Source organism: Indicator indicator, chromosome Z (genome assembly GCF_027791375.1).
Source record: "Indicator indicator isolate 239-I01 chromosome Z, UM_Iind_1.1, whole genome shotgun sequence".
NCBI classification, from domain to species: domain Eukaryota; kingdom Metazoa; phylum Chordata; class Aves; order Piciformes; family Indicatoridae; genus Indicator; species Indicator indicator.
The window spans coordinates 74,314,061-74,333,777 of NC_072053.1; the positions used below are offsets into that span (position 1 = coordinate 74,314,061).

The 19,717-nt window shown below is 41.4% G+C and overlaps 1 protein-coding gene across 1 annotated transcript in view; it reads right to left on the reverse strand.

Moving 5' to 3' along the window:
• Nucleotides 1-9,810: 9,810 nt before the first annotated feature.
• The window catches only part of PTBP3 (polypyrimidine tract binding protein 3), a 32,100-nt gene continuing 22,193 nt past the window's right edge, over nucleotides 9,811-19,717 (reverse strand). The window contains exons 8-14 of the mRNA XM_054397625.1: nucleotides 16,775-16,852; nucleotides 16,009-16,145; nucleotides 13,496-13,529; nucleotides 12,806-12,898; nucleotides 11,665-11,872; nucleotides 10,613-10,690; nucleotides 9,811-9,943 (exon numbers count right to left, since the gene is read on the reverse strand). Of these exons, the coding sequence (XP_054253600.1) occupies nucleotides 9,811-9,943; nucleotides 10,613-10,690; nucleotides 11,665-11,872; nucleotides 12,806-12,898; nucleotides 13,496-13,529; nucleotides 16,009-16,145; nucleotides 16,775-16,852 (761 nt within the window). The remainder of the gene's footprint in view (nucleotides 9,944-10,612; nucleotides 10,691-11,664; nucleotides 11,873-12,805; nucleotides 12,899-13,495; nucleotides 13,530-16,008; nucleotides 16,146-16,774; nucleotides 16,853-19,717) is intronic.

Sequence of the window (19,717 nt, forward strand, 5' to 3'; positions counted from 1 at the left end):
AACATCCAACAGAGAAAATCCTTAATAAAAACTTATTAGAGACCCTTCATCATTCAAGTAATATGCACACACAAGGCAAATAGTTAAACCAGCACTTGAAAAAATGTGCTGTAGTTGCAGTACATTTAATGCAGGTACTACAGAAGATATGTCTTTGCTTTTCAACAAAATAATTCGAACTTTTAATGCTTTAACTGAAAGCTAAGATCCTCTCAGATAGACATGGAATAACTGTACTTGAAGTAGACTGGAAATAAAAAAAAATCCAGGACCTAAAACCATTATCCTGATAGACTGACTTAGATTAAGCATGAAATATTAAGGAGCAGGAATTATCTCTGACTTGTGACTAAAGTATTACTCTCTGTATAAGAGCTCTTCTGGAGTCAAGCAGCTCACATTGTTTTCCCTACAAGGTTTGCCCTCATTGTCAGTGTACAATTTCCATCATATTTTTCAGTGTCTGGGCTGGGTTTATGGTTGACAGCAAAGGTGTTTGTCTTTTGGAGGATTCATTTCTCTAAAGTCTCTTTTCCACTCTGCCCCTACCTCCCATGCTTTGTCTCACCTCTGTATTCCACTATACCCCTTCCACCTTCCTATCTTTTGTTTAGATATCCTTGTACTCACTTGCACCACTTGAAAGTGGTGGAGAATGGTGTTTAAATCCAGCTGGTGACTTGTCAGGAGTGGTATTCCCTGGGCCTAGTCCTGGAGTCAGTTCTGTCTTTATTGATGATCTGTATAAGGGGATTGAGTGCACCCTCGTTAAATTTGCAGGTGAGAGCAAATTGAGTGGAAGTGTTGTTCTGCTTGGGGTTAAGAAGTCTCTACAGAGGGATCTGGACAGGCTGCATCCATGGGCTGAGGCCAATACTATGAGGTTCAAGAAGGCCAAGTGCTGGGCCAAATGTTGTGGGTCACAACAACCTCATGCGATGCTCCAGGCTTGGAGCAGAGTGGCTGGAAAGCTGCCCAGCAGGAAAGGACCCGTGGGTGCTAATGAAGCTGGTGAAGGGTCTGGAGAATACATCTTATGAGGAGCAGCTGAGGGAACTAGAATTGTTTAGTCTGGAGGAGACTGAAGGGAGACTTTAGTGCTCTGTATAACTACCTGAAAGGAGGTTGTAGGGAGGTAGGTGTTGGTCTCTTGTAGGTAACAAGTAACAGGATGGCCTAAATCAACACTAAATCATGTCCCTAAGCCACAGGTCCATACACCACTTGAGCACCCCCAGGGACAGTGATTCCACCACTGCCCTGTGCAGACCATTCCAAAATTTGAGAACCCTTTCAGTGAAGAAATATTTCCTAATATCCAGCCTAAACCTCCCCTGGTGCAGCTTGTAACCACTTACTCTGGTCCTGCTCCTTGCCACCAAGCAGAAAAAGCTGCCCCCTCCTCACTCCAACCTCCCTTCAGGTAGTCGTACAGAGCAATAAGGTCTCCCCTCAGCTTCTTCCTCTCCAAACTGAACAACCCCAGCTCCCTCAGACACTCCTCCTATCAGCGGAGTCCCGCAGGGATCAGTGCTGGGTCTGGTGCTGTTCAACATCTTCATCAATAACACTGATGAGGGGACAGAGTGTCTGCTCAGCAAGTTTGCTGATGACACCAAACTGGGAGGCTTGGCTGATACAGCTGAAGGCTGTGCAGCCATTCAGTGAGACCTGGACAGACTGGAGAGCTGGGCACAGAGGAGCCAAATGAGGTTCAACAAGGACAAGTGCAGCGTCCTGCGTCTGGGGAGGAATAATAAACTGCACCAGCTTGGGAGGTGATCTGCTGGAGAGCAGCCCCGTGGAGAGGGAGCTGGGAGTCCTGGTACATAACAAGTTATCCATGGGACAACAATGTGCCCCTGTTGCCAAGAAGGCCAATGGGATCCTGGGGTGTATTAAGAAGAGTGTGTCCAGCAGATCCAGGGAGGTTCTCCTCCCCCTCTACTCTGCCCTGGTGAGACCTCATCTTGAGTACTGTGTTCAGTTTTAGGCTCCCCAGTTTAGGAGGGACAGGGACCTGCTGGAGAAGGTCCAGCAAAGGGCTACAAGGATGATTAGGGGAGTGGAGCACTGCCTGATGAGGAGAGGCTGAGGGACCTGGGGCTTTTTAGTCTGGAAAAGAGAAGACTTAAAGGGGATTTAATAAATGTTTATAAATATCTGAGGGCTGGGTGTCAGGAGGGAGGGGACAGGCTCTTCTCACTTGCTCCCTGGGATAGGACAAGGAGCAATGGATGTAAGCTGCAGCACAGGAGGTTCCACCTCAACACAAGGGGGAATTTCTTTACTGTAAGGCTCACAGAGCACTGAAACAGGCTCCCCAGAGAGGTTGTGGAGTCTCCTTCTCTGGAGACTTTCAAGACCAGTCTGGATGCATTCCTCTGTGACCTGAGCTAGATTGTATGGTCCTGCTCTGGCTGGGGGATTGGACTTGATGATCTCTTCGGGTCCCTTCCAACCCCTGACATCCTGTGATCCTTGTAGGCCATGTGCTCCAGGCCCTTCACCAGCACCTCAATGTCCTTCTTGTAGTGAGGGGTCCAGAACTGAACACAATACTCGAGGTGTGGTCCCACCAGTGCTGGGTACAGAGGGATGATCACCTCCCTGTTCCTGCTGGCCATGGTGTTTCTAATACAAGCCAGGATGCCATTGGCTTTCTGTTGACTCATATTTAACTGTCAACCAGTTCCCCCACATCCCTCTTCGAGTTACAGTTTTCCAACCACACATCCAACCACTTACACATAAGTCTGTAGCTCACCATGGGGCTGTTGTGACCTGGGTGCAGGACCTGGCACTTGGCCTTATTGAACTTCATACAATTAGCTGTGGCCCATTTGTCTAACCTCTCCAGATCCCACTGCAAAGCCTCCCTAGCCTCCAGCAGATCCACAGACACAGCCACCCAGTTTGGTGTCACCAGCAAATCTACTGAGGGTGCACTCAATCCCCTCATCCAGATCATTGATAAAGATATGAAAGAGGACAGGCCCCATTACTGAACCCTGGGATGACTGGGTGCCAGCCAGATTTAACTCCATTCACTACTATTCTTTGGACCCAGCCATCCACCCAGTTTGTAATCCAATGTGAAGTGCACTTATCCAAGCCTTGTGCCATGAGTTTCTGAAGGAGAATGCTGTGGTAGTATTTTTATGTGGCATTGACATTTATTAGTAATCTCACCCAAACTATAGCGAGATAGAGGAGGAAACTTTCCCAGCTTTTGAGAATTTTGAATATCCTTGCAGTGTCTCCAAGCCAGCATAATCTTGTTGCTGTGTCTCCTGAATGTGTCCCAGGTCTTGTTCAGGGCCATACAAGCGTTTTTCAAGAACACCACCCAGAGATCTGCCCCAAGGCTGGATAGTTAGGAGTAGCAAGGTATATGTGAGAGTACAGGCAAGAGCCTAGGAGAGTGGTCACTTCCAGTGTTTTGGAATTTTACCTTGAATAAGTCCAGAATACTGATACTCTAGTGAAATATTTGGAAAAGGATATTGTCAATCCAGCAGATCCTGAGAGATACAAATGACTGCAATGTGCTGGGGTCTCACATCTACATAATGCTTTTCAACACTCTTCAATGCCCTCAAAGGGAAGAGCAGACATTGGGATGAAGTCTCTGGGCCTAAGAGAGACTGGCAGGTGCTGTGGCTTCTCAAACCCCAGCAGCAGGCACTGCAGCCACAATCTGTGCTGGCACCAGTTGCTCCTATCCAGAAAAAGAAATACACAGGAAGATCGATTTGCCTCATGAGGGATGATGATGAACCAGGGCCATCACAAGAACAGGAGGAAGAGGCAGAGGTAGTCACCTGATCCCCATGCCTGGGTGAGCTGCAAGACACAGGAAAGGATTTCAGTTGCCATCCAGGCAAGCCCATTATCACCCGGCTGCTCCGATGCTGGGATAATGGGGCCAATAGTCTGGAATCAGAGGGTAGGGAAGCCAAGCAGCTGGAATCCCTGTCTAGGAAAGGGAGCATTGGCAAGGACATTGGAAAATGAACAAAAGCCCTCAACCTCCAGAGGTGACTTCTGTCAAGTGTGAAGGAAAGGTATTCTTTCAAGAAAGATGCTACATGTCAGCCAGGCAAGTGGACTACCATGGACCACCTACAGGAATTAGATGTGCTGGAGGTGATTTATAACAATCAGGATGACAAGCAGTTACTTACAGATACAGATGAAGTCCAATGCACATTACTCATGTGCTAGAAGTTTCTACAAAGTGCACCATTTTCATATGCCAACTCATTGGCAGCAGTTTGTTGGAAAAACACCAGGTAGAAATGTGAATGAATTGCCTGGCCAGCTCTGACAATACAAGGAAAGTCTGCATTTCAGTGAAGCAACTGTCCCAGGAGTTCCAGCAATTCAAAAAGGATTTGCCCTACCCCCAACTGTACAGTCCTATATCTTAGTTATTAAGAGTGGATGATTCCCTGCTCAAGAGAGAGAATAGGGAGGGTACATATCATGGGATACCATGTGATTTTTACCTACATGACTACTGAGATAACATAAGGAAGTGGGATGGAAACCCACTTTGATTCTAGCAAAAGGGGAGATTCCTTCATGAAGAACAATGCTCCAGTTTCCAGTGGGAAATTCTCAAAACAGGAGGACTGATCTTACTTCTGATCCTCTTGAAAGAACCTCCATGTCATTTTCACAGTGAGTAATTCTGATCATGGTTAGAGAACCCCTGCCTTCAGTACAGGAGAAATGGCTTGAGTAGATACTGATGTACAGTGCACCTTAATGCCATCAAGCAATAGAGGGGTTGAATGCATCTATACTTCTGGGGTGACAGGGAGATGACAACACCTAAGTATACTGGAATCTGAAGTGAGTCTAACCAGGAACGAGTGGCACTGTGACTTGCCCAGAGGCCCCAGGCATCCTTGCATAGATCATTTCAGAAGATGGTTTTTCAAGGATCCAGAAGAATACAAGTTGGCCTTTATTAATAGCTGCCTTGGAGATGGAGGAAATTAACCAGTTGTCCACCTTGCCTAGTCTCTTGGAGGAGAGACTAGACAAGAGAGACTGTGGTGGTGTTGATGAAAGCTGAAGAACAGCAGGTGCTACTTGCTACCACAATGGTGTGGTATATGACTTAATTAGCGTTATTACTGTTGTTTCTTCTGTCTTTGTGCCATTCCTTAAACTGCCTCTATCTCAGCCCAGGGGGTTTTATCTTTTTTTTTTTTCCCCACAAGATTCTCCTTCCCAGTCCACTGACAGGAGTTTGTGTGGTGAGGGTGGGAGTGGTGCTCAGTTGCTGGCTAAAGTTAAACCATAGCATCTTCTTGAACTACTTTTGATACAAAAAGCTTTTGCTTAGATAGCCATGTGTGCTAAAAAAAAAAAAAAAAAAAAAAAAGTAAGACATTATTGGCCAGGCAATTATCAAAGACAAGAGAAAACCTGAAACAATGATCAAGAACACAGGAAAACCTAAGAGAATAAATGTCATTAGACCTGTGCTAAGAGACATGCTACAACTAGAGTTACGAAAAAAATAAGTATAAATACTACATAATCAGCAAACAGACTAACCAAAAAAAAACCAAAATCTATCGCAGCATAAACAAAATATAATTAACCACGAACTACGCAGACAGAAAATAGATTTATTTAGCATTACATCTTTGAAATTTCAAGTTATCTTAGCACACATGGAATCCTTTCTGCAATGCCACAAGCAAGAGCTGTTATTAAAGTATACAAGACAGTTGGGTTTTTATATAAAAAACATTTTACACTCCCATTTGTTCCCTGAAACCACCTTTTGCCATGTAAAAAAAAAAAAACCAAACCAAGAAAAACAAACCACACAGCATGACATTACAAATATTTACGGCATTTTCCTGTGTTAGATTAGAATCATAGAATCAAGAAGGCTGGAAGAGACCTCAAGGATCATCGAGTCCAACCTGTCACCCTAAACCTCATGACTATCTAAACCATGGCACCAAGTGCCACGTCCAATCCCCTCTTGAACACCTCCAGGGATGGTGACTCCACCACCTCCCTGGGCAGCCCATTCCAATGGCCAACCACTCTCTCTGTGAAGAACTTTCTCCTCACCTCCAGCCTAAACCTCCCTGGCGCAGCTTGAGACTGTGTCCTCTTGTTCTGGTGCTGGTTGCCTGGGAGAAGAGACCAACCCCCTCCTGGCTACAACCTCCCTTCAGGTAGTTGTAGACAGCAATGAGGTCTCCCCTGAGCCTCCTCTTCTCCAGGCTAAACAGTCCCAGCTCCCTCAGCCTCTCCTCATAGGGCTTGTGCTCAAGGCCTCTCACCAGCCTCGTTGCCCTTCTCTGGACATGCTCCAGCAATTCAACATCTTTCCTAAACTGAGGGGCCCAGAACTGGACACAGTACTCAAGGTGTGGCCTAACCAGTGCTGTGTACAGGGGTACAATGACCTCCCTGCTCCTGCTGGCCAAACTATGCCTGATGCAGGCCAGGAGGCCATTGGCTCTCTTGGCCACCTGGGCACACTGCTGGCTCATGTTCAGGCAGCTGTCAACCAGTACCCCCAGGTCCCTTTCCACCTGGCTGCTCTCCAGCCACTCTGACCCCGGCCTGTAGCTCTGCATGGGGTTGTTGTAGCCAAAGTGGAGCACCCGGCACTTGGACTTGTTGAATGCCATCATGTTGGACTCTGCCCATCTGTCCAGCCTGTCAAGGTCCCTCTGCAGAGCCCTTCTACCTTCTAACAGATCAACACCTGCTCCCAGCTTGGTGTCATCTGCAAATTTACTGATGATGGACTCAATCCCTTCATCCAGATCATCAGTAAAGATATTGAACAGGATGGGGCCCAGCACTGATCCCTGGAGGACACCACCAGTGACAGGCTGCCAGCTGGATGTGGCACCATTCACCACCACTCTCTGGGCTCTGCCCTCCAGCCAGTTCCTAACCCAGCACAGAGTGCTGCTGTCCAAGCCACAGGCTGACAGCTTGGCCAGGAGTTTGCTGTGGGGGACAGTGTCAAAGGCCTTGCTGAAGTCCAGGTAGACTACATCCACAGCCTTTCCTACGTCCACCAGGCTGGTCACCTGATCATAGAAGGAGATCAGGTCGGTGAGGCAGGACCTGCCCTTCCTAAATCCATGTTGGCTGGGCCTGATTCCTTGGCTATCCTTCAGATTAATATATTTATAAACTGAAAGGGAACCTTTGTGAACAGATCATGTAAAATGAGGGAATGTCAACAATGCTCTGTGTGTCTTGTATACAATACCAGAAGTAGTTAATTCATCTTTTGCCTTATCTCACATCATTTGGTTCACATCATGATCTCATTTTCCACCGTGTTTCATCCACTAGTAGTAGTCTAAAATAAAGGCCACTTTGTGTTAGGTCTTCTCAGCAGAAAGGGAACACAGGTTTCTCACAAAATGTGTACATCTGGACCAGTCACTCTTTGGTCAGAGAGTGAGGTGACACTGATGCGAGGATCTTTTTTGGTTAGCAACCCCTGTCTTGTGCTGCTGCAGTTCTAGAGCAAACATTTGCAGAAAGTGGATAACATATTTAAAAATAATTGGGAAGGGCATTCCACTTGTAAATAATGCAGTTTCCAAGAACTAAAAAACTACTTATAGTGATGATATTAGTCTGCTTAGGTGAGAGCTTTCTTCATCTGTCAAGCCCTTTCAACTACTTAAGCTCCAGGCACAATATGTTATTACCATTTGAAGTTGGAAATACTTGGTTTATGTTTGGATTTCTGCATATTGCAGTACAAAGTGGGGGAGGAGAACAACACTAAGAGCAGAGGGATAATTAAATCTGTATTGAAACAACTGTCATTGCCTTCTTTTTTATTCAGTAGACAACATTAATTTTTAGCAATCTAAATATACGGTTTTCAGGTAAAAAAAAAAATGCACTTACTATACTTAAGACAGCAATAGCTGTGAAAACCCCCTGCATCGAAAACCATTGAAGGCACAAACTTTGGTTCATTTTTGTTCTCATCCTCCATCTGCCCCACAATGAAACCTTGAAGATAAACACCTCTGAAACTTTTCACTCTTTCTTGAAATCAGTTTCTAACTGCTAGGATTTGCATCAAAAACAGCAGGCAAACTGTTTTGTATACAGCAAACCAATCCCCAGAAGGCAGTTAGAAAAGAAAGTTAATCTGAAGAATAAAATCCTGTGCAATTTGAATAGTATCCTTTCAGCACAACACTTAACAGCACTGAGGGTGGTAGTCCTGCTCCAGTTAACATTGTAAGCAGTTGACCTCTCAATTGAAAAAGCATACAATGACAAGTAGTAGGTCTACATCCCTCATAAAAAAAGAGTCACTTTCCTACTGACATGAGTCAGAGGAGAGCAAGACATTTGATCACATAAACCACACCATCAGTATTAGCAACAAATACAAAAAGCATACAAAAAGCATACAAAAAGCAAGTTTGCCATCTGTAACCAGAAAGTTTCATAGATAAGCAGGTCTCTTCCTCAGATATGTGGAATATTTTAGGCATAAAGCGAACACCTGACAGGATCAGCAGACAAGGCAAGATGTGCAAAGACATCTGAGTAAATTCAAGGAGGCAAAAGTTTTAGCATTACATGACAAACCACAGGTCATTTGAAAAGGCACTGAGCTGCTCCTGGATTGTTAATAAGGCCTTGTTTAACTTTGACCTAAGCGTGCATCCACCAAAAGAATGGCTGTATGGGATTTGTGGACCTGACATACCCACATTACAGCAGAAACCTCTATCCAATTTCTATCTCAAACCACAAAAGACTAGAATTCAGAGTACTGCTTAATGAAAAAAAAAATTATTTTGAAGTATTGAGAAAAGTTTTTTTTTAAAAAAGCCAAGAATTTTCACAAAGCCTACAATATCTTTTCCAGGATATTCCAGATAAAACTCTTCAGCTTTTGTATCATAGGCACATAGTAAGGCACATATCAAGTAAATACTCAGTTCTTTCTGTATTAGATGTTACAGTGGTAGAAAACACTCTTGAGGTTTCATTTCTGTGGGCCCGAAGATGACCTTAAGAAAAATAACTTTAAAACATTTATTTTCTTTAAAGAAATGCTAAAAATTATTTGAAATTAGGTCTATTTTCTGGTCTTATTTTCTTCAAAATACTGTTCTGGTCACTTCACATTAAAAATCAAGCATCAAGCTTCCATTCCAGGGTTAAATCAAACTAAGTCTCTGATGCCACATCTTGAAGAATCTTGTAAAATATCTTTCTACTCCAGAAAGAAGGCATTGCCTTTTATCTAGAGATTTAACCCATATGAACAGAACAGACTTCATGTTTTTAAGAAAAGTTATGAGTGTACACTCCCTGGTAACATAAATACTGTTTAGAGAACACTCACAGTCAGTGCTTGCTTTTCTTGAAGAAACTCAAGCAGTATTTCACATTAAAGTTAGTGTTTAACCTGTGTAGAGTAAACCCCCCATATTTTAAGAAATACTCTGTTTGGTATATTGTGAAAGCACTCTAAAATATTTTGTAAGGCTGAATTCACATAAAAGCTAGAAGAATGTTCTCAAAATATAATTTTAAGTAGGAAATTTGGTGACAGGTATTGTTACTAAAGTAATTTCATAGAAGGATCTGTGTATGAATATGCAACTTTGATCACGTATTGGCAGCTAAACCCAAAAAAGGATCACTACTCTATGTATGAATGAGCTTTTTCTTTAAAGAGACAGAGGTGGTCACAGATATTTCAGTCTCTGAAGATTTTAGTAAAACTATGCTTCATTTTTGAAAGGCAAGTTCACAGAAATATCATATTGTCATTGTTGAGAAGGAAATTCGGAGATGATGGTTTTCTCCAAAGTCATGATTGTGAAGCTCAATGAGAGCCTGAATTGCTTCTTCCACAGAGCCCATCTGGATAAGAGCCATTTTGCAATCTCTCCTAAGTACAATAAAAACCATTATTAATTCTAACCACATTTTCATTGTGTTAGCCAACACAGAAAAGTTATTCTTGCAAATATTTTGCAGCCTAATCACACACGGTGCACATTTGTAGAGAATTAGAATTATTTATGCACCTGCTAAAATGAGGAAATAGCAAACTATACAGATTTTGCAGGTGGATAGCCTATAGCCATGCCAATCTGCCACTACAATGCAGTTCAGAAAATAGGGTTGAAATAAGGCTTGAAGACCTCTAAGAAGGACTCATATTGTCTATATGCATGGAATTATTCTAGCAGGTATGGTCATGCTAATACAACATTGCCAAGCAGTCATAATGAATGTTAAGGCAGATTCATTGTAATCTTTTGGATGACATTTTACATATATACAGCTTGCATTTCTTTTTAAACCAGCAAATACATACTGTCCTTAAACTTTGAACACATGTGGAACTTGTCATTGAATTATGCTAACATACTATCCCATTTGAAATTTTAAGGTTAGAGTGTCCATGAAAATATTCATAGCTATACAGCTTCTGCCTATAGATACACACACATGGAATTTTGACTGTAGTTAAACACACATGGAATTTCCCCAAAAGACAGATAACTATCTTTCAGGATGAAAGCTTGCTCAGTATTTTTCCAGGAAAACTTACTCAAAGAATCTGAAGGCTTTCACAGTTGATCCTGTTCTTGCAAAAAGTTTCTTCAGCTCATCAGCAGTAGCAAAAGACCTATTTATGAAACAAACAGAAAAAAAAAAAAAAAAAAAAAAAAAAAAAACAACCAAAAGCAAAACCCCTTCAACTCACAGAGTTCTTCCATAGTATCAAAATCTCAATTCTGGCTTCTAAATTAAATTTGAACAGCAAAAGTTATCTCTACCATTGCAAGCTGTGTCAACGATTCAACCCAGAGATCTGGGGCTTGACATTAAGATTTATCACTACAGTGTGCCACAATAATATTTCAGATACATTCTACTGCTTTTAATCCTAAATCCTCCCTCAGTTAAATTCAGATTGCATAAATATCACTGAAGATCTTAACCAGTATGTTCAGAAATACCTTTCATACTGTAGTTATTTCAAGTATGTTTCACACTGACTATGAAAATTTTCTGTTTTACTCACAAAACAGACCAAAACTTCTGTTTCAGATGTTACTACATAGATTTATGACAACATTCTAGATAGGAAAAACGGTTGTTTCAAAGAGCATGCATCTTCATACTTTTTTTTTTTTTTAATCTTTTCCTCTATGTAAGAGGGATGAATTCTGTAGAAATTTTTTTAAGTGTTAGAATGGTTAAAACTATAAAATCTATAGTAAATAACAATGCCAATGATGACTTCAACGTAATGTAACCCCGGTACATTATCTCAACATCCATGTCTTTAATCTTTGCAAAAATTTGTTACACAGGACTTCATATATGAAAAACAAAAACCAAAAGTATATTCTCAGTGAAATGGAAACTGTATTAAAACTCATCAAGAAGAGCATTCCATCAGTTATCTTCTTTGGTAACAGCAAGAAAAGTGACAGTTAAAGGATTCACTTATTGTTAATTACATGGTAGGATGACCTATATTCTCAGGAAACTGTAAAAGGCCAAGGAAACTTAAAGGCTATGTCAGACTTTGTAACTTAAGAACATAACTTAAAAAACATTCTTTGCAGGAAGATCACAGATGTAGATACTCACGGAATGCAGCAGAGATGCAGGGTTTCAGATGGAGGAGAGATATTTTGGGAGTTCTTAGAGCCAGGGTTCTTAAAGCGATGTAGAGGGCTGTTGCTATAGTCCTCCACCAGCTCTTGGTCCTCTGGTTCCCATTGAACTGCCTGATATTCTGCAAGACTAACCTGCAGGACCCGTCCATAAATCCGCTGCCCGTTTAAGTGGTTGACAGCTAAGGAGTGGAAATAAAATTTGGACAGGAACAATGGAAGAGGAGGAAAAAAGGATTCTTTAAATACTAATATTGCATTCTATTTACTATCAGATTCCACATCCTAAACTTAGGCTGCAACTTCCATGTCTACCACGTAGGCTATGCCCTAGTGTTGTATTTAAAACAAGTATAAGGACATATGACCTCCAGACTAAATAAAGTAAAAACAGGAAACAGTAGTTCAGTAACAAGCAGCTGATTATCCTTAATTAGTTAGACATAGGATAAATACAGGAAAATTGTATGATGTTTTAATTCTAACATTTACTAGACTGAGATTCAAAGGATTAATTTTTTAAACCACTGTAGAAAAATAATTTGCTTACATGGAAGCAAAGATTATTATCATCATATACAAGGAAAACTTTGTACGTAGGAAAGTATCACAATGATGGATTTGGAACATCTCCCTTATGAGGAAAGGCTGAGGGAGCTGGGTCTTTTTAGCTTGGAGGAGACTGAGGAGTGACCTCATTAATGTTTATAAATATGTCAGGAGGACAGAGCCAGGCTCTTCTCAGTGATGTCCAATGACAGGACAAGGGCAATGGGTGCAAGCTGGAGCACAGGAAGGTTCATGTAAATACAAGGAAAGACTTCCTCACTGTGAGGGTGACAGAGCACTGGAGCAGGCTGCCCAGAGAGGTTGTGGAGGAGTCTCCTTCTCTGGAAACATTCAAAACCCATCTGGACACATTCCTGTGTGACCTACCCTAGGTGATTCTGCTCTGGCTGGGGGGCTGGACTACATGATCTTTCAGGGTCCCTTCCAACCCTAGCGTTCTGTGATTCTGTGTAATTTATTCATGCTTGTCACTGACAGATGGCAAATACTCATCTATATGATGCTAGTGCTAGTTTGAAGCATAACTCTGCCTTAAAGGTCAGTACCTAAATGAGCTTGGACTTCATCCATCATCTGAATCAAAGCAGTTTCCCTGTTCTTTAACATAATCTTCACACGAAGCACATTACCATACACACCTAGGGAAAACCAGAAAGGAAATGTGTTTAGTGCATTGCTACAAACAGCACAAGGGCAAGTCTGCTTCTTTTGACTAACATTCATGTTACAAAGAATAATCACCTCACTAAACAGATTGGTTAGAATATTAGTGCAGAGAGAACTTTCAAGTTCATTCATTATGTTCTGAGGGCAAACAGCCAAGGATTCTGTCATCATTCTGTGTGCTTATGTTCAGAGCCATAAAGTCCTCTTAACAGAGGCATATTAAAATTCCACTATGACAACACTGTCCTCTGCAACTGAAGTACATGCCACGTCTGTACTCCATTTCCTCTGATGCAAACTTTGGTTTTTCTTCTTACTTTGCTTTCTCATACTTTTGTGGTATATTTAAGCACACTAAAATTCTGCTGACACTGTAACCATTTTGTCTTTTTGGTACCTGTGGTCTACAACTACTGACTCAGATTACCTTTATTTTTAAAACAGCATGTTCATTCATGCATTTTCTAGGCAAAGACAGAACAATGGAACTTTCATTAACCAGCATGTGTCAGATCAATAGAAAGAATGCTAGCCCTCTAGTTTCTGAAGGTATATTTAGTGTATCTTACCAAACAGGGTGAAAAGTCCATGTATTGTGATGGCCTGTTTAAATGATAAAATGAGTATATTACTTTTAACTTATTGGAAATAAAGAAATCTAGTCCATAAGCACGCTCATACCAAAATCCGTCCCTCCAAAAGCCATTCCCTGCAATAACTACAGTGTCTAGCATTCTTGAAAATATGTATTTGCTATGCACATATAAAATATTTTTTAAAACTAACACTTCAGTTCATGCATTTTCAGCACTCAAGACTCAGTCTGTTAGGCTGAAGAAGTTACTAATATTTTAAATGGCTTAATTAATTAAACTTATTCTTTCCAGGATAGCAGTTCACTCCCTGAAAAATAAAAGATATTTGCTAAACTAGAAACAGAAAAGAACATTCAAGAGCTCCTATGTATTTTCCAAACAGCAGCCACTTCAAGACTAAAAACACTTGCTTCAGAATGTGCTTGCTTGTGTCCCCAACCACGTATGTGACCATGACATGCTGAACTAATACACATGCCATTTAATTTTTTATATATGAAACATATTCTATACAGAAAGTGACATTTATTTGTGTCAAATTAGGACGTCTGAACAGAAAACTAAACATTGAAAGAAATAATCATCATCTTTAATTTTTAACTAAATCCTTGTGTACCAATATCCTCAAGCACCAAAGGAGATAATTTACACCCTAATATAGCCAAATTTTATTCAGCTGAGGCAAACGTTTTGTGAGCAATGAGTATTAAAAACATCTGGGTGATGCAAGTACTACTCACACTCTCTAGACTCACAGCTTATGAAATGTGTGCCAAAGATCCTCAAAATATCTTAAAACAGAAGAAACTGCAGCCTAAATGCAAGACCATGACCTTTTATCATCAGCATTTAGTAATATGGAACAATTCCTATAAAGGTAGAATTTGAACACTCCTACAGTTTATTATTCTGGCCCTAATATTTAACTTCAGCACAGAGTTTACTTACAGACATTTCCTAACCAAACAAGATTGCAATATTTCTACTGAAAAGTGGTTTTTGGAAGACAAACCCAGCTAATTTAAAAGTCATGAGGGAATGTTCAAATGCACACTGAAACCCTGCAACAGAGAAATAGAAATTGAAATACGTTCAGCCAGATGTTCTATGCATAAAAAGAGATGTGGCAATGCTCAGACAACCATCACTGAAGAACAAGTGGTGCACAGTGGCCAATAAATGTATGTACAACAATTCATATTTCCAACAATTAATGTTGTTGTACATTCTTATTTTTTTACCCTATAAGAGATTGAGCATTATTTAATACATTTACATTGTATTGCACACTGCAGCACATGCCCTAAAAATAGCTTTGACCCGTGATTCACATATACTTCTGAAAAAACACTCTTTTAAGACTCAGAGAATCGTCTTGAATAAGCTGCTGCAGAAAGCACATCCACAACAATCACCAGAAATTGACTGATAAGATATATTGACAAATTGGGGGGGAAAAAAGCCTGACATGTTTTGCAAGTCCTAATCTGCAGCTGTGGAATTCAGCTATTAGTACAAAAATGGAAACAGAGCAGTTACTTACAGATTAAAGGAACTGGTGAACAGAGTTTTAAACTTCTAACTTCCATCTAGCCAGTAACTCCTAATTTTATAAGTTTTACAGTTAAGAGAATCTAATGAGTGTGTAAACCACACAAATAAGGGTTTTACATTGCTGTAATAGAATTGTTTATCATCAGTCCAGTAGACTTGTGGTTTAAATTATGATCTTGGTAAAGCTTGACTTATTTATTTTTAAGAGATGTACATTGCTTTTAATTAGGCACAGATCAATGTACGATATTTGAGTAACAGGAGTAAGCTTATAAAACAGTTGATGTGATTTCCACTATAAAATTAACTACTCAAGTTGTACTTGGCAATTTTACTTCTAATGTATGAAAAAGATTTGTGTAATACTATGAAAAGTGAACATACATATTTATTGACATTTAAAAATGGATTTATGACGATGTCAGTAGTGATGTGCACCTATGCTGTTCTTCTCCAACGTGGGAGAAGCTGCAAAAGTAGGATTAGTGCTCTGAAAGGTACTTGATTTTACATGCTTTTATCTCCTTTTCTCTTCCCTCCTGTTTTTTCTAACTCCTCATGTTTTGAAGCAAACGAAGGAGTCTTTGGTTTCTCCAAAGTCACACACAGAGGAGTCATACTTACAGAGATACCAGAAAGTTGTTTACCTTTTCCAAGGTTTCTTGTTTCTGATGTTAGGCTTGTCTCTGATTACCAGCCACACTGCTAACGTAGGTTTCCTAATGTAAATTGTGTTAGGAAGCTTTTCACTGCTGACTGGAGTTTTTAAACCTCAACAATATTGCAAACCGCACCTCAAACAAGCATGGAGTTGTCCTAGTGTTTATATTATCAGTATAGCGATTTCCTCTCTCATTCCTTCATCTAAAGTTAATTTCCAAGAAGGATTCTGGTAGCCGGTACACGTTCATACTTTCACCACTCAAACTTACTTCAGAATTGAAGTTTCTCACTAGTAGAACAGAACTTTCTGGAATACCAACAACATTGTGAAGAGCACTCAGCCCAGGTACTGCTTCTGTGGTGACTGATACAGAGCCAGGAACAGGAACCACTGGATATGGAAGACCTGGAAGGGTATTAATATCATCACTTGACATCTCGAAGTGGAAAAGACATCTCAGAAGACAAAGTCAAGCTATGTTTGGCAAAAACATCAATACTCAATAAAAATTGCTTTTCAGGAATTTAATTACTCCTAGTATCTGATCAATAAAGCAGGAAGCCCTTTCCGCCCGGAGATGAATAAATGTCAGCTATACTTACAGACCCAAACAAAAGGGAACATAAATTGCAACCCAAGAATGAAGAAAAGCAATTTAGCACTGAAGTTTATCCTGTGCTAGAAAGCAAAAGATCACTAAGCCTAGAAGTTGATTTATTTCTTATTTGATAGCCAGAAAAGGGAACACATCCTGCTTTAACTTTGAATACCACTAAAGTCTTATGATTCTTAGAAAAAAAGATGCTTAATTTCTTCTTTCCCTGGGAAACTTTATCATGGTGTTTAATTTCTTCACTTATTAACTGATATACTACATTAATACACGTCTTTTCGTTACAGAAAGTAATTTCACTAAGTAATATGAGAAAGAGAATCAGAATGACCCAAAGGAACATTGTTTTCAGATGACTACATCTGAAAACAGTTTACTTTGAACACAAGATAGACCACTAGCCCCAAAATTAGGAACTTACCAGGACTCTGCATAAAGCCCATTGGTTGGATAAACCCAGCAGCCCCTGCGTATGATGGGAGGATGGCATTCTGAGTCCCTGAAGAGAGCAGACATCTCATTGAAATGGACTTTAAATCTTTTAGCAAACAACAGACTTCAGCAATGAGAATCATCTTCCAGTGCTGCTACTTCTGACTTTGGTCCATGATTACATCTTTTATAAAACATCTGGATTAAAAATCTCATTGAAATCCAAGATTCTATGTCTTACAAAGACAGTTTTCAGCCTCTTTTAGAGGCAAATGCAAATATTCCAATCAGCCTCAATGTGCTCCTCTAAAGTGAAGCCAGAGCAAAACATAAATCAGACAAATTTGAATAGGAAAGCACAGCATAGATAAAACTGAGACACCTGTGGTGCAGTGTTCCACACTTGTTATTCACACAACAGAAATGCATCATAGAAATTTTCTGGAAGTAAACACACTCAAAGACGTGTTGCAATGGTGAACTACAACTCTTTCCTAGATATTTCTAACAGCATCACTAAATAATGCAAGTAACTACAATGAACCTGAGATTCTGAATTTTACTAGCCATCGAGGTACATTAATTATACATATTTGAGGTTTTATGGAGATGCACTTTCCCAGCTTGTATTACTCCATAAACAACCAGCATTGTTTATGGCTCTTCAGGCAATCACGAGCATTAGACATAATTGGAATAGCTGAGGGGAGAGCAACTGATGTCATTTACCTGGACCTGAGCAAAGCCTTCGACACTGTCCCACACCACAGCCTGGTCTCCAAACTGGTGACACATGGGTTTGATGGGTGGACCACGAGATGGATAAAGAACTGGCTTGATGGCCACACCCAAAGAGTGGCTGTCAATGGCTCCATGTCCCAGTGGAGGCCAGCGACAAGCAGAGTCCCTCAGGGGTCAGTCCTGGGACCAGTCTTGTTCAACATCTTTGCTGGTGACATGGACAGTGGCATTGAGTGTACCCTCAGCAGGTTTGATGCTGTGTGGTGCAGCAGACACGCTGGAGGGAAGGGATCCATCCAGAGGGACCTTGACAGGCTGGAGAGGTGGGCACAAGCCAACCTCATGAGGTTCAACAAGACCAAGTGCAGGGTCCTGCATCTGGGTCAAGGCAATCCCAAGCACAAATACAGGCTGGGCAGTGACTGGCTGGAAAGCAGCCCTGAGGAGAGGGACTTGGGGGTGCTGGTGGATGAGAAGCTCAACATGAGCTGTCAGTGTGCACTTGCAGCCCAGAAAGCCAACCAGAGCCTGGGCTGCATCAAGAGAAGTGTGGCCAGCAGGTCAAGGGAGGTGATTCTCCCCCTCTACTCAGCTCTGGTGAGACCCCACCTGCAGTACTGCATCCACTTCTGGAGCTCCTATTACAAGAGGGATATGGACATGCTGGAACGTGTCCAGAGAAGGGCCACCAGGATGATCAGAGGGCTGGAGCACCTCTCCTGTGAGGACAGACTGAAAGAGTTGGGGCTGTTCAGTCTGCAGACGAGAAGGCTCCAAGGTGACCTTATTGTGGCCTTCCAATATCTGAAGGGGGCCTACAAGAAAGCTGGGGAGGGACTTTTTAGGATATCAGGTAGTGACAGGACTGGGGGGAATGGAATAAAGCTGGAAGTGGGGAGATTCAGGCTGGACGTGAGGAAGAAGTTCTTCCCCATGAGAGTGGTGAGAGCCTGGAATGGGTTGTCCAGGGAGGTGGTTGAGGCCCCATCCCTGGAGGTGTTTAAGGCCAGGCTGGATGAGGCTCTGGCCAGCCTGATCTAGTGTGAGGTGTCCCTGCCCATGGCAGGGGGGTTGGAACTAGATGATCCTTGTGGTCCCCTCCAACACTGACTGATTCTATGATTCTATAATATCAACACATGGAGAGTCCCAGCATCAAAGCTAGCTCAGTGATTTTCCCATTAGCATGTGGAGTTGAGTGCAACCTAGTGTGGCATACAAAGTTGTATTCTAAGAGGCAGTTAGAGTCAAGCTTGAGCTGTGGGGTTTTTTGATATGTTAAAACACAAGACTTTTTAAAATGGGGCAAGTATAATTGTCAATTACATCCTGCAAGCCTGGCAATATGTTTGTTTTACTACTCTTAAACTCCACCATTGACTGAAAGAGCTACATTCACTAACAGATGGTTATTGACAGGGATGGGACAATACTGTAAAGTATCTGCTTGAATTACAAACCAACGAATGAGACAGACACCACAGACCAAGTATTCATGAACACTGCATCACATTACAACTCCTCTTATCTGTAGCAACAAAGTGTCCTTCATACAAAAAACCAAAATTAATTCATCTATCACAGCAAAGCCAAGTCATTGTGTTCTTGAAATGCATGCAGTGATGCATTATACTGTCAGGTTCTGGCAATACAGGTATTTATCACTTATTCACAATCCAAGAATGGTAATGGAAACTTTAATGAAGAAACAGATAAGGTGCTTTCATTCTGCCAAATAAGACCTGCATGCTGCACACTGATACCAAAATCAGGCATGTAAAAATTATCAAAGACAGTAAAGAAAGATCTCAAATTCTTTGTAGCATTTGTTTTTTTCATGTGTAAAGCCATTTGCTCCATGGCTAGCAACCAGCTTCCAAAGCTGGTTTGTGTTTCTCCGTTTATGCATACTGAGTGACAGAACTCTAAATGCAAAACATTCACAAAGTCTGCTTGTTTATCACAGAATCAACCAGGTTGGAAAAGACCTCAGAGGTCATCAAGTCCAATCTGTTACCTAACACCTCCTGACAACTAAACCAGGGCTCCAAGTGCTGCATCCCACCTTTTTTTGAACACCTCCAGGGACAGTGACTCCATCACCTCTCTGGGCAGCACATTCCACTGGCCAATTACTCTCTGTGAAGAACTGTCTCCTCACCTTGAGCCTAAACTTCCCCTGGCACAGCTT